A 14595-nucleotide genomic window follows, 5' to 3' on the forward strand; every position below is an offset into this window, starting at 1 on the left:
CACAGATATGTAACTTCTGTAAAAGCAGAGAGAGAGAGAAATACAGAGGGTGTTTGAAAGAATTGACAGACAATGGTCATTAACATGATTTTTTTTCTTTTACATTACACTTGTGATTTGCGTTCAGTTTATCCGAGTGCCTCCCATCCTCCATCTAAACATCTGCTCCTACACACCAACGACAACACTTCAGACATGAAAAAAATAACAGAATAAATGATTGAACAAAAAAAACAAACAAGAAAAATGCAGAAATGGAAACAATTCGTTTTATAAGAGATAATGAGCGATACACGTACACTGCGGCGACAGCTTTCTTCAACATTCTCTGCTTCGGCGTTCCCAGATGCTGCGTTGCCCCTAACGTTACACTAATGTGACCAAGGAACTCGGGAGCCTTTTTCCAGTTTGGAACGTCTGATTCTCTCAGGACAATAAAACAGGCATACCCTTTAATCTCCTACTTCAAGATATCATAATTTGTACTCAGGCCTCTCCACTGCCCCGGATTATCTGCAGGAGAGTGTTCATTGTGCGTTTACACAAATCTTAGTGTCCTCCACGTACGTACGTACGTGTGTATGTGCGTAGTAGTGTGTGTGTGTCAGTTAGAGGCAGCGCAGCACAAACCGAAAATGGACCTTAAGACGTTTGTTTGTCCAGAGAGTGGAGGTTTCGTTTAGCAGGACACTTCGGTGGACTTGGGGACCCCCTGATCCACGTTGCTGTTGGCCGCGCCGTCCATGGGGCTGTCCGTGTGGGGCTGGCCGCGCTGGTTGTCGGCCGTGTGGCTGCGGTTGCGGCCCTCGTTGGTGTGGGAGCGGGAGCGGTTCCCCTCGTGGGTGTGGGAGCGGGAGCGGCTGCCTTCGAAGGACGTGACACTGGAGCCGGACGCGGTGCGGGAGCGGGCCAGACGGGTCATGCTGGCAGATGGTACTGAGGAGAAGAGGATTTACTCGATATTTTATTTAGTGCATTGACTGTCTGTCTACAGTTAGCTGAAAACACTGAATCTTTTCATGGACACTTCTTCACGTTTTGAGTCTTACTTCAACCTTTTTGCAACCATCTCTCTCTTTGTTGCTGTCATCTGTCTTAACATTAAAGAAATCACTTCCTGTGTGCAGCAACTCAAGCTCTAAACACCGAGAAACACAGAGAGTCGTGTGCAGCCGATCAACTTAATCAGCATTGTGCAAACTCATTTAATCGTGGTTGGACATCTGTTTATATTTCACAGTTATACACTACTGTTTACTAGTCAAATGTGATTAATATAATCTTACTCGTAAAAAAACTACATTGTGAGTTCATGTTAGACCCCAGTGAGCAGTAATTTATTTGTCAACACCGAGGGCTGAAGAGGAAAATGCAAACTTCATCTTGCCACAAGGTGGCAGAAAACTCTTCTCTTTTGCTGAGCAAAGTCAGCAAGCGTGGAGGAAGTAGTAGTAGTAGTAGTAGTAGTAGCAGCATGTTTTTAGCATTAACATACATACTGCATGTCTGAAATACTTACTGTATCCCATGCCCTGAATGAAGTACTTGAAAGCTTCTGTCAGTTTTGCTGGCTGCAAAGCAGGAGAACACATTTTGTCATTGTTTATCACACTTGTTCGCAGAACTACTAAAAGAAACAGTCTCTCATCCAGAAGCTTACTGCAGGGACTGAGACGCGACAGCTGCGAGGAGCAGGTGCTGTGCAGGGTGGAGGATTACAACCTGACAACTGTGGTGCACGTCTGCTACTTGCTAATGCTCTTAGACACAACCTTCCTAATCCGTCCATCCATCCATCCATCCATCCCCCCACCCCACCTGACCTGCTCCATTCAACCCTGTTCTACAGCATCAATGTTGTTTTTGCAAAGCTGACATACAGACCTGGTCAACCTGGGGCATTCCACCGCAGTCAGACATCTGGAGAGAGAACACAAAATATTTTAGCATGCCGTTTCCTCAAAACATTCACACGTGAGTGGACACACACTATTACCCTTGCATGCACTGTACCATGTAAACAGCGAACACTTTGGCCGTGCAACCAGTGCTCCTCAGCGAACAATTAACCCCAATAAATGGCACCCGTTTTAGTCAGAACAGCCATTAGGTTTTGGTTACGGACCATAAAAAGTTGCTGCAGGCCAACATAAGTAGGTCAGTTGCAACAGAATGAGTTTGGAGGGGTGACATGCGCACACACTCAGCTGTCCGAACTCTGGTTAATATGTCACCAGGTAAATGCTGAGCCACTGGAATCTTATCAGCCAACGCTTTTCCGTCAAGGCTATTATAATCTGGTTGGAGGTGAGCGAAGAAATGGACTCCTTTACCTTAAGCAGGGTAGCCTTTGTTGGGTCCAGCTTGGTGTTGCACTCAACCTGTAGACAAAACATATATATGTTAAGTAAAACTGATGTGCAAAGTTAAAATAAAGAGCATATTTTTTTAAGTAGACATTGTATGCAAAAAAAAGAAAAAGCATTGTGGATGATAGACCTTCTATCATGGGGGTTCTGGGGGTTTGGTAAATCTCTGAGAGTTAGAAGGCAACATAACAAGTGTCTTAACGTTTGAAAATAAAATAAAAAAATCTCCTTCAATTTATTCACACGATACTTATTTCCAACTTTGTTGGATCGTTTGTTTCCTTGAGTTTAGTGAGAAGTGAATGGAAAACACATCCAGCACAAGTTAGCTGGGTTAAAGGTGTGAGCTGTCTAATCATTAATGGATGTATGTGCCTCAACTCACCACAGCCTCCACAGCAGGAGAGCTGTCACCAACCACCAGCAGAGAGGGGCACCTGCAGAAAGGAACATGCAAAAAAAACAACGTTTAAAAATGATTGTAATTTATAAAAAGAGAATGTTGTTGCTTAAACAGTCACTTACTTGAGGGTTCTGACATGGCTTCCAGGAATCGGCCTCTCAATTTCCAGATCCCTTCGGCTGCAGAGACAGTCATAAATATTTTATTACAAAAGTTATTATTGCAGTTTTTGTGGATTAAAAGTTAATGTTCCACAATCGTAGGCTGTACCTTATCTGCTAACCTACTTACATGTAAGGTGGACTAACTCTGATGTGTTTACCTTTCATAGGACTTGACAAAGAGATGCAGGTTGAATGGGTTCATGTCATTTATGATGTGGTGGCGGTATGTTGCAATCAGGTCCTGGTTGTTGTGGATCTCCTCCTGTGGTCATTTAAGGAAGAAGGATAATTGGTTTAACTCACTTAGACCTAAAGACCTGGAAAAGCTTAAGCTTAACAACACCCTGTCCTGCTCCAGTGTTTGTTGTTGGGAGTAAAATCCAAACAAACACAAAGAGACTTTGAATCTGTACCTTTCCAAAGAGGTGGGAGATGATGGTGTCAGGCTCAGCGTGGGTCCATCCGCTGATCTGAAACGAGACATGTCAAATTACATTTCGTTTTAATGCACAGTATTCAGTTTCCACTCTAATGTTTCAGCGTGTGTGTCTGGGCTATTAACATGCATTTGTGTGTCACCTTGTGTGCAGCCCAGTCCATCCAGCCTTCGGCACATGGGTTGATGTTGATGAGCATCAGACCCTCTACCATGTTGGAGTAGTCCAGCTATAACGCACGTAACAGTGGAGTTAGCGTTCCATTACCGCTACACATAAGGTCGCACATGCAGAAAACTACGTGCCTGCAAATTCCCCAGGTAATTTAGGATCTTAGTGCATTTTTTTGTCAGTGCTCTCTAGTTGAATACATGTCAAATAAAAATAAACACTGCAATAACTCACACATATTTTGGTAAAAGGGGTTAAGGCTCCGGAGAGGAGTTTAATTTTGTATCTTTGTGAGCCTTCTGTCAACAGAGCAAGACATCACACTGCGCACAGTGTTAGTTTTGAGCTGATCTGGGACATTCCTGAGACTTTTATGGCTCAGCAGGCTCCCAAGCAATACGCTATGTTGTGTTGCCAACATCAGCAAAAGGTAGAAACACATTAACTAGGTAATAATAGATTGATTAAAACATGTTATTATTATTGTTAAGCTCGCTTGCAAGGCTCCTGGAGATGACTTACAGCGAATCTGGTCAGAATGTAGGCCCCGGCACCAACGCCCATCGCAATAACACTCTTCAGCCTGATGTGCACAAAGATGTATGGATACTGTTAGAAAACACATTAGAAAATATCTTAAATATGATTGAGTGCAGATAGTGAGTAAGCTATGGCTCAACTTACCCAAAGTGCTTCAGCACAACTGGGAGTGTCTCAGCGAGTTGGTCCATAGAAGGGTATTCATATCTGGAAAACAAACAAAACATAAACAAACCTTTAGTTAACAACTGAATAATAATCATTATCTTATCACCGCACTAAATTCATCCTTATAGCCCCGATAGCAGCCTTCTGTGTTTCAGTATCTGCTTTAAAATAATGTTCAGGTCGTGTCAACATGAGGCAAAGTCCCCGCTTCAAAGCTGAGATTAGGCTGCACAAGATAGACACCTGTCCCTACAACTGCCCCTTGCAAAATTAGGCTGTCGTAAGTACATCCGCAATGATTTACCTGTCGAGTCAAAGGTCACAGACTGTTTGTCAAAGATGAACAGTGTCTGCAAGAGTGTGTGTGTATGTGTGTGTGTGTGTGTGTGTGTTGTCTGGCTCACCCAGTGGAAAAAGTGTTGGCTCCCTCTTGTTGCCCGGGGGCATCAACGTGACACACGGCAAAGTGCTGCATGATCTCGGACATGTCTTCATGGTTGAAGAGCGTGTCCCAGCAGGTTTTGTCTGGAAATGCCATCCAAAAAGAAAAGAGGTGGATAAGTGATACTTGGCTGAGAATGAATGTTGTTGTTGATTCATCAGCAACTTTGATGGAATTTGAATTCTGTCATGCCCCAGCCTTAACAATATAAAATAAGGTAACTGGACCAAATCTGAAATATTACCTCAAAAGCAGGGGTGCCCAAAGTATCCCTTGGACGGCCAAAACAAGTAAGTGCTGAGATCCTGTGTTCCTAACACATTGTATGTATGTATGTAACTCTGCATTGTATGTTTCTGTCACACAACTTTAATTGTTGTAAAGTGCCTCCATCTTTATTACATTCTATAACTTTTATAGCGCAGGTAACTGAGTTTTAAAACAATCAGAACCTGAAGCACACAAGAGGGTTGACTGATTATCCTCTGCCCTCAACTACATGACCAATTAGTGTCCATTAGTGTGATATATTTAGCTGACTTCCTGCGCAGCACTGCTCTGCCTTTACGCCCAGATTAAGAGAATGAATCCTATTTTGAATCCTAATTATAAAGGAACATTTCTATCACACAAAACAGCATAAACTGAAACATTATATGTTGATGTTTTTGGTATATCATTATTATTATTTTATTATTATTACCTTTTATAACAAAAAAATAAATCCTCTTGCGGGCCAACATTGGCCCGAGGGTCTCACTTTGGACACTCCTGCTCAAAGGCTGTCAACACAACAAATGTTTCACTGAGACAGAGACTGTATAAGGAACAGTGCTTACGGTTCAGTCCAATGTCATGATAGGTGAGGAGGACAGGTCTGTCCCCCTTGGGAACCCCCTTCATTGTACAGTGGACTCTTCCATAAGGCGTGTCCACATCGTGTTCCTGCACACACACAAAACAACGCTGTGTAAATATATGTAAGTATTCTACTGCAGCATTTAAAGAAACACTTAACCCAGCAACAGTGTAAGGTCAAAACGGAATAAATAATCGCTTCTTCTAGTTCTGATTCCATTAGCTGCAATAAAAAAAATTACTTCAACCCAAACATAAAGCAACAGTGTGCTATGACGGCAACGTGACATCAACAGAATGCAGTGACTCCAACCGCAGGAGCTGCGTCATCTACCCAATCAACTGCAAACTACTCAGCTCAATGCATCCTTCAGTTTACTCACACTGATTTCAATCTCATCCACAATCATTTCCACATCGGAATCCTCCAAAACCATGTTTGCTGAGGAAGACTCCAACACTGCGGAATAATGGGGGGGAAAAAAAGTGTGGAATTGCAGTGGATCTCTGAGCTACAGAGCCGAGCGAGAGCTGGTGGAACTCTGGATTTAAGGATTTAAGCCTGAACCGAGAGCTTGTTTTTATACCAGCCCACTTACCCATTGGCCTAAGCTCCCGGCCTCCCATGGTGCCTTGCAGGCTGGTCAAAACAAGCTAATTCTAGATGAAGTGATCCCTAAATTGGATCAACCAATGTCAGACAGAGGGTCATCAGCTACTGCGTTAACGTGATGAGTGTCAAGTGGGGAAACAAGCTCCGAGAATGAGCGAGGATACGTCAGCAGCTATTATTCAGCAACATTTAAAACATTCCCCAAAAGAAGTCAACAAACCTTCAATGACTGACATTATATTGTTGATCAATGGGCTGGTGTAATTTAATGTGTTTCAGAATAAAAGACTTTTTAAATAAATAAAAGTTGTTGGGGTTTTTTCAACTTAATATTTTTTGCAATTTAGTAGTTAAAACTGTTCATAATTTAAATAAAATGTCTGAATGTGAATAATTATATATTATACATATGGGAGAGACTTTACAGAATATAATATAGATTTTTTTTTTAATTAAATGTATTTAATCATATTAATAAAGTAACTTAAAATCAAATTGTTTCTCTAAGGAATTGAATCTAAAGTTGTCCTGCGGTGACATGGTTTTCTAGATGGTACAGAACGACCTGTAGGGTAGTTTCCAAACCAGTTTGGACTGCATGGGATCTGCTCCAGGGAGGCTCTCTAACCTCTTTACCGGATGTAACGTACACGTAACCATTAAAGGATTCGTCACACCTCGCCCCGCCCTGCAACTGCACAGGACATGTTAGCACGTAGGCTACTAGGATGATATAATCCTGCAAGTCAGTGCATGCGTGTGTGTGTGTACACTTGTATTTGTCACCTCTGTAACATCAGCCAGAACCTAATTTCTGAGGAACTCAAAGAGGAACGTTGAGTGCTACGATTTGGCTGTCCAAATGAATGGAAGTCAATGTAGTTGCACAAACCTGTGTTTGCGAACTGGGAAAAGACGTCATCCGTGTTTGTGTACATGCGTTTATAATCAGTGTCAGGCATGTCAGCAATCTCAACTAATCCTATTTCATTGTTGGAAGTTCAGCTGTCACACCAAAGACGCTGAACACTTCAGGTCAACAGTGTGACAGCAAAGTAAGTCATCTTAGCCCACTGACTGTGTGACCACAAGACCCAGTTTTCCCCACAGAAGCGGTCTTATTTTTTGACGCGTTTCAGAAGAAGCTTGACTTGAACATAAACCGCTTTCTTTCCTTCTGCAAACAAATAGTTTTCAGACCGACGGGGTCTGACACTGACACCGGAGCGCTGTCCAAGGTGCTGAGAGGCTCCCCCCCTCCCCAGACTCATCAGGAACCTTCATGCGTACCAAAAAGTGTGCATGAGAGTGTTTGTGAACGTGCTTCAGAGGGAAACTTAAAGGGTTGGTGCACCACAGCTCTGTCTTTCAAGCCCACTCCTCAGACGGTTTCATCACTCTCAGCACAAGACTGAATTAACCGAGCCAGAATTGGATTTCAGTCCTAATAAAATCACAAGCGGATGAGCGGTCATCACCAAGACAGACGAGCTTCTCCGAACACACACACACACACACACACTGCACTGTGTCTGCTACTCGGTCTCCTTTCATCAGCCACTAGATGGTACTAGACAAGTTCAAATGTAAAAAAAACAAACACATTCACACACACAAACGCAAGACAGCTCGTCGACACAAGCTTCAGCTGCGGGGAATCATAAATGCAGGAGCTGGTTTCGCTGTGTGTGTGTGTGTGTGTGTGTGTGTGTGTGTGCGCGTGAGCAAACATACCTTGATAACAAGCTGCTGTACAGCCTCAATCAGGCCCTGCAATGACACGACAGAGCAAAGAAAACATAAAAACTAATGCAATTACAGCGTTACATGCTAAAATCTAATATTGCAAGGATGTCATCGAGAACAGTCACGCCACGCGAGGCCCGTGGTGTACTCGTTTGTCATTTTAACACCATCTATGCTTAATTGAATAACAAAAAGAGGAATGACAGTGTAATATGTATCATCAGATTTACACACGGTTTCTTTTAGATTTCATTTCTGACTGCGGAGAGACACAAAGTAATCAATGTATAATGTGGTTTATTTCTTGTTCCGCGTCCAACAGCATGAGAACTAGTGCTGCTCGGATAAATTTCGATTTGGCTCCGTTTCGGATACATACAGGCAGTTCCAGCAGAGGTTTGGACTCAACGGTGTCAGCCATTTCAAAAGCTGTTGATCCTGAGGGAAGAGAGAAGAATAATGAGCAACTTGTTGCATTTCTGATGCAAGAAGACGAGAATTCAGGTCATGTGACAGAAAAGTTACATATCATGAGACAATGAAGATGTCGACATGTCATTTTCAAACTGAAATATTTTGATTCTTTTTAAAAAAAGACAGGTAATTTAGTAAAAAGTGGCTCTAGACAATAAAATAATAAAATTGCGTGCACTTGGCAGAGTGGGTGTGTTTTCTTAGCTTTGTGTTCCTCCACACAAAGCTTTTCCAAGAGACTAGAAGAGACTTGAATACATGCATGTGCTCTACAAACAAGTGAACAGACTCTGCATGCAGAGACCGGACCACATAGCAGACCACACCCGTTTACCGCCCACAGCAGAGACAGACAAACAGACAAAAAAAAGTCTCACACATCAAAAACACCATTTTCTGAGGGAGGTCTCACTTCACAATGTTTAAAGTGTTTAAAAAGTGCACATTTCTTAAAAGAACATTAAAAAAGGTCCTGGTGGAAACGATTCTGAAGAAAGAGCAAAAACAGATGGTGAGAAGGAGACCGAGATAGGCAGAGAGGGAAAAGAGAGAGAAAGGAACAGGGGAGACGTGTAAAGAGAGGGCAGCTTGTGTGGATCATGAAGCTGTTTTGGATGAGAGCGGTCAGGCCATAGCTCTGCATGCAAATCAAATTAGACTGTTAAGAGAGCTCTTTGTCCATTGGTCCTGGTGGCTCCTGAGAGAGGGGCCTGATCTGTGCTCTTGCCGTTCACTGACCCCAAGCACATACAGGAAGCAACAGACACCCTGGTTCCCACCAACACATCCAACTTCCTTTCAGCTCCCTGTTGGCGTTCTACCTCGGTGCATTCTGTCACTTTTTTGGTCTCTGCTTGGCTGCAGTTACCGTGTTTGCTCTTTCCTGACTCCTTCCATCTTATTTGTGCTCTCCGTCTTTCTGTTTGTCTTTGCCGCAGCAGCAAATGCATCGACATCAGGGCTGCAGTGTGGCTGTTCAAGCAGGACGGTCTTTGAGGGGAAAGTGATTTGTTACATTTTTAACGTTGGCCGTGACACTTGACCTGCAAACCACGCCCCTGCACAAGAGCACGGACGCACGACACACGTGAGACAGAGACGAGACAGGAGCAAAGTGGACCTCAGAGCCGTCAGAAGACAGGTTCATTTTTCTGCTGAGGCATTCAAAAATCATGGCCGCCATAGCACTGCAGGCGCATTGTTGAAGAGGAAAAGCGATCATCCCCCACTGAGATTCCACTGCCCTGTGAGAGGAGGTGTGTCTTTGTGAGGATCAGGATATTGGGAAATAAAACAAGTCGGGCAGTTTCAGTCTCAGAAAAGCGTGGGGGGGGGATGGAGTCCTCTAAGCCTATTTTTAAACTATGATGCGTAAAACCTGACCAATTTGAGCTCATGAACAAAATCATGAGAGTGCGGTGCAGACTCACTGACCATCCCTGTGCCTGTTAGTGCTTTGGCAGCACGGAGTCTGGATGAGGAAGCAAGTAGGTCAACTGCTGTTTATCCCAGCCGTGTACAATCTGTCTGCCTGGCTGAGACAACACTTCACCTGGCCAAGATGGAGGCCCTTTAAAGATATAACATGTAACATGTCCACTTTAATAAGGGGTAAAAACGACAAGAGCAATGTTCTTTACTTTGCTCAGTAGTGTACTGACATTGAACGTTCCAGTCCCTCTTTAAATACATCATTTATATTTCTATTCAAGATAAGAGACCCTTTGGTTTTGGTCGCCTTTTAATGACGTCATACGCTTTAACTTATGGGTCAAACCTCAGTGCAATATCATATTATTCAGTACTTCTAGTGTATTTGTCACTACTGGGTCGTCATTGCCTTTTACTGCTACAGTCGCCGAAGCGCTCCATGTAAATGGCAAACGCACAGCAGAACCAAAACAAGACAGCAAATAACAGTCCCCGGGGTTTCATGCTTCGTCCTGGCATCTTCAAACCAGCACATTTGTTTCTGTTTTGACTGAGAGACCACCTCGTCTCTCACCTCAACTTCCAAATGCCAAATGAAGTGATGTTCCTGCTCTGCATCTCTTTCTCACGCTCACGTTTATGTTGCTGTTGCCAAACTGGCTTGGTGTCATCGGGTGTCTTAACCAAGTCAAACCAGTCCCCAGATGTATATCACCCACTGAAACTTGTGCATACTGTATGAGAGTCTTGTTTGGGTTTTTTTTTGTTATTGACAATGAAACTCTTCAGTCAAACAGCTTTAGCTGAGCAGAAGCGAAAGTGTGTTACGCAATCATGTACAGGAAACAGTGGGAGGACATGGACTCGAGAAGACCCTGAAGCTGTTGTCCAAAATCAGCTGCACGGGTTCAATTGTACAAATCAATATATCAATGAATAAATCAATCAAATGATATGCTTTTATTATCCCTGAAGCAATATTTAGATACTGTTGAATGTAATGAAGCATCTAGTATAGAAATATCATTTTACTAAACGTAAACTAACAGTAAAATAACGTGGTTTAAGCTGTAGAGAACAACAACACTGATGCAGGCCATAAAAAGCGCATTGGTGCTTGTTTTTCCCGCAACAAATCCACCAATACGACACACCAGAACCTGCACCACAACATCCCAGTTACAAAACAGCATCAGCTCAAAGTCCCTCCCTGTCCGCTGTAACACAGAGAGACACATGTATTGATTAGATTTGGCCAGGCCATCTTTCCTGCAATGCTTCCATATCGTTTTTTAAATCCACAAAACCCACACAGTGTCCATGTGTGGAGACAGTGATTGCTTCTCTAATCTTTGTTCACTTTTGCAATCTGTCAAATCCTTGGTGTGGTCCAGCAGCAGCAGCAGCAGCAGCAGCAGGACTGTGGGACTTAAGCTGTCACAGACCTACTTTTTCAGATAGGCAAAGATATCAAAAACATGGCCGTCTCCATTACCACATGGTAGGAGGGAAGGATTTGAAGGAGATCACCAGCCACTGGTACAGTTTTAACACCATGACTGATTAACAGTCATTTACCTCCCCTGTACTCTAATGTACTAGCACCAAACCTCTGTCATGATCTTTAACACGTGGTTTAAGTCAGCATCAGAATCAAGAGGAAAAAAACAACACAAAACATTGTTTTGACATGTACTGCATACATGTTTGACACTCTCTTTTTCTTAGTTTATTATTACTTTGATCATCTATTGTCATACATTATTATTATGGGCTGTGCAATAGTTCAATAGCAACATATATATATCACCAGATCACTCTCTTGTTTCTGTGTTTATAAAGTATAGAGTGTGCATCTGTGCACGGACAAGTTTAAAACCACACCCAGCATTCACTCCGGAGTGAAAGTTTACGGCGATAATCGTAGAAATCGACTCATTTGAATCTTATTATTATTATTAGTAGTAGTAGTAGTAGTATGTATCGTATTATATGACCATATCGTCCGGCCAAGTATCGAGATCTAAATCATAATCAGAATCCAAACAGCAACATTTGTCTGTTTTTATTTATTTATTTATTTATTTTAAAAAGGCTGATAAAGTCAAAGATTTGTTATGCAACTGTTGGCATAAGCCTTTCCGTCCCTGCACATGAGTCTCATGTTCCTCTGCTGTAAACAAAAGCTTCCATAGTAATAAAAAAAACAAAACCTTAAATGTCCTTTTTTTTACCCACAAAAAAAAAATAAATAAATAAAATGTTTTGGACTTTTGTTTGTTTGTTTGCGGTGGAAATAAAACGGTGTCCCTCTCATTACAATACATCTATCTTAACTTAGTGAGTGAAACTGAATCCTGTCAGTGCAGTGAGTGAAGTTTCACCGTCAAACAGGAATAACAACGTGCTCAGACATGCTGTGCTCCTGCTGCTGCTGCTGCTGCGACTCCATTTCCTTATTAAATAAAACAACGAAAAAAGTTATTGCATCAGTTTGTTTGTTTCTTGGCAGACACTCACCTGTGGATTTCACTTGTGATTGTCCTGGAATGAAACAGTCCCTGCAACAACAAAAGAGGTCGGGCAAAAGTCCGCAAAACCTTCGTCTTTCTGTCTCGTCAAAGAGCGCAAATAGAGGCGGAGTGAGCGCAGGCGTCGCTTTGTTTATAACGTGAAGCACAAGGCGGATGTTTGAGGGAATTTTATAAAGCCTTGGGAGTGAACAGCACAGCCCACTTTCTCCCCGATGCGCTCTCGATTGGGCAACAGCAGCTGTGTGTGGGTTTGACAACACTGCAGCTCCTTCTCTTTCCAGCGGTTGCACGATGAAGAGGACGACGCAGACACGTATGACTCATGAGGGACAGACAGACAGACAGACAGTTTTATAAATCACCAACTTCTCTCACAGATATTGAAAAAACAACAACACTTGTAGCTGTTACTGTAACTTTATTTTCAAGTCTCCTGTTATTGTTCTTTTGTAGTTCTGCTGTTCTTTCTCAGATATATCATGTATTACTATATACTATATACAGTATAATACTATAAGTTGGATATAATCTTTATTTAACCAGGTAAAAGCTCAGTGAAATATTAAACTCTCTGATACAAGAAAAACCTGCCAAGAAGGCAATATAACAATGTGACATAAGCAAACTAAGCGGCTGCTTGGGGCCCCACTAATCACCAAGGGCCCCCAATACTGTGTGGAGAAGAAAAAAAAAAACATTTTAAATTTAGATATCGTTAATCTTCTATATTATTAGATAGTTTAGTATGATTTGGAATTTGGATTTGCTCATTTAGTGCACATTTGCACATTGTCATTTAACTGGTGTACTTGTTGCCACACTTCCAAAAAAGAATCTGAAATCCTATTTTGAAGCCTTTTGAGATTCATGATTCTGCTGGCGCCGTGTTGACGATTTTGCAGACAAAGGTTCACAAGCGCGGCCTTTTGGATGGCACCGGCTGTCAGTCACACTGGCGTCCACCAGTATGTTCCTCTAAACTGACCGGCATTTACAAGATCCACGTGATGTTCTGTTGAGGAAGACCTGACGCTAGCAAATGAAACCATTAACGCTGCAGGAAAATGTTAACTGATATTGTAAACGGAGATGAATGTAGGCAAGGCTAGATTCCATAAAGGTTTACACTTGTGCACTCGGAAAAAGATGACGTTTTATAAAGATGTGTGAGGCCAGGCTTGCAACCTCGATTAGAGGACAGACCCTCTTTCTTTGATAGTCTGCTTTTGTCTTATCAAAGTCAACATGGCCTACAGGAGCAATAACCAATTCCACAAGAGAGATGCTCTTAATTGGAGCTACTGTGCAGATAATAGTTGGAGGGAAAAGCACGTTAACGGACTGTAATGCCCTCTACAAGTGGCTGCAAACAGGTTTACAATCTGTGCTGGGTGACCTCTTTGTGGTTTGACACATTTCGAACAACACAGCACTTGTAATCTGAGCGACGAGGCTGAAAAAACGCACGCCTCAGCATTTTCTAAGCATGTTGTTTGTGGTTCCAGATCTTCACGTACGACGCGTGTGCTACGGCGCACACAGGGATGTTCATGGAAATTTCCACACCTGCAAGAGAGATCGGACGTGAATCTGCCAATATGTACGGGCATGGGCATTGGGTGTGTGAAAAGTCCTTGTCGAGGCACAATGGCAGCACTGTGGGCTTGTAATGTGAAGCCTTCAATAGGAACGCGTCGAACAATGGCCGCATTGGAGGAGAAAAATATAACTGCTATGCTAATTCCAAGTCGCTCGCTGTGCACTGCAAACTGGCTACAGGGCCTGTGGGTGACAATTCTCAGCAACAGGAGTTTATTTAAAAAACAAACAAAAGAAAAAATACCCAAAATGAACATCCCAGCGTCTAATTGTGCACATCTGACAACGCACCAACCCCCTGTCCACGCTATCACTGTCAAATAAAGATAGCATTCTTTACAAACCTTCCAACTGTGAGAGGTTTAGTGCAGCACATGTGGAACACAGAGTGTCTCAATACTTGATAAAAAAACCGGTGGACTTTCACCTGACTGATAATATTTTAGTGTTTGTGAGAGAAGCTGGCAGTCGCTGCAAAGCACATAAAACAACGCTCGAGGTCTTTCAGTATGTACTGGGCCTCACATCTCAAGACTCCCGAGGCAATCTTTATTAACCACAGTTTATGTCCTTATTAATATAACTATATAATAGAGATGTAAGGAAATGTCTGTGCCCTGAAATATTGCAATATTTCATGGCATAA

General features: G+C 42.5%; 1 protein-coding gene across 2 annotated transcripts; it reads right to left on the reverse strand.

Moving 5' to 3' along the window:
* Positions 1-97: 97 nt before the first annotated feature.
* Positions 98-12553, reverse strand: ndrg1a (N-myc downstream regulated 1a). 2 transcript variants are annotated; one of them, XM_044052156.1, is made up of 16 exons: positions 12337-12553; positions 8291-8349; positions 7900-7935; positions 5534-5639; positions 4657-4777; positions 4229-4291; positions 4067-4127; positions 3516-3602; positions 3350-3406; positions 3095-3198; positions 2895-2951; positions 2755-2806; positions 2334-2381; positions 1885-1920; positions 1520-1571; positions 98-936 (listed from the first exon to the last, which is right to left on the reverse strand). In XM_044052156.1, exons 2-16 carry the CDS (start codon positions 8330-8332, stop codon positions 680-682), a joined length of 1179 nt encoding a protein of 392 aa, XP_043908091.1. In that variant the 5' UTR covers positions 8333-8349; positions 12337-12553; the 3' UTR covers positions 98-679. The 2 variants fall into 2 exon arrangements, with proteins under 2 accessions (XP_043908091.1, XP_043908092.1); XM_044052157.1 differs by lacking the exons at positions 7900-7935; positions 8291-8349; positions 12337-12553 and adding an exon at positions 5936-6116.
* Positions 12554-14595: the final 2042 nt, after the last annotated feature.

Source organism: Solea senegalensis, linkage group LG20 (genome assembly GCF_019176455.1).
Source record: "Solea senegalensis isolate Sse05_10M linkage group LG20, IFAPA_SoseM_1, whole genome shotgun sequence".
NCBI classification, from domain to species: Eukaryota; Metazoa; Chordata; class Actinopteri; order Pleuronectiformes; family Soleidae; genus Solea; species Solea senegalensis.

Bases quoted from the DNA above. Each gene is read 5' to 3' on its own strand.
- ndrg1a (XM_044052156.1), bottom strand. From the start codon at position 8,332: ATGGCTGACACCGTTGAGTCCAAACCTCTGCTGGAACTGCCT. The intron at 3,407-3,515 runs GTGACACACAAA...GTCTCGTTTCAG, and splicing joins TGGACTGGGCTGCACACAAG to ATCAGCGGATGGACCCACGC. The intron at 1,921-2,333 runs GTAAAGGAGTCC...TTCTCTCTCCAG, and splicing joins CAAAGGCTACCCTGCTTAAG to ATGTCTGACTGCGGTGGAAT.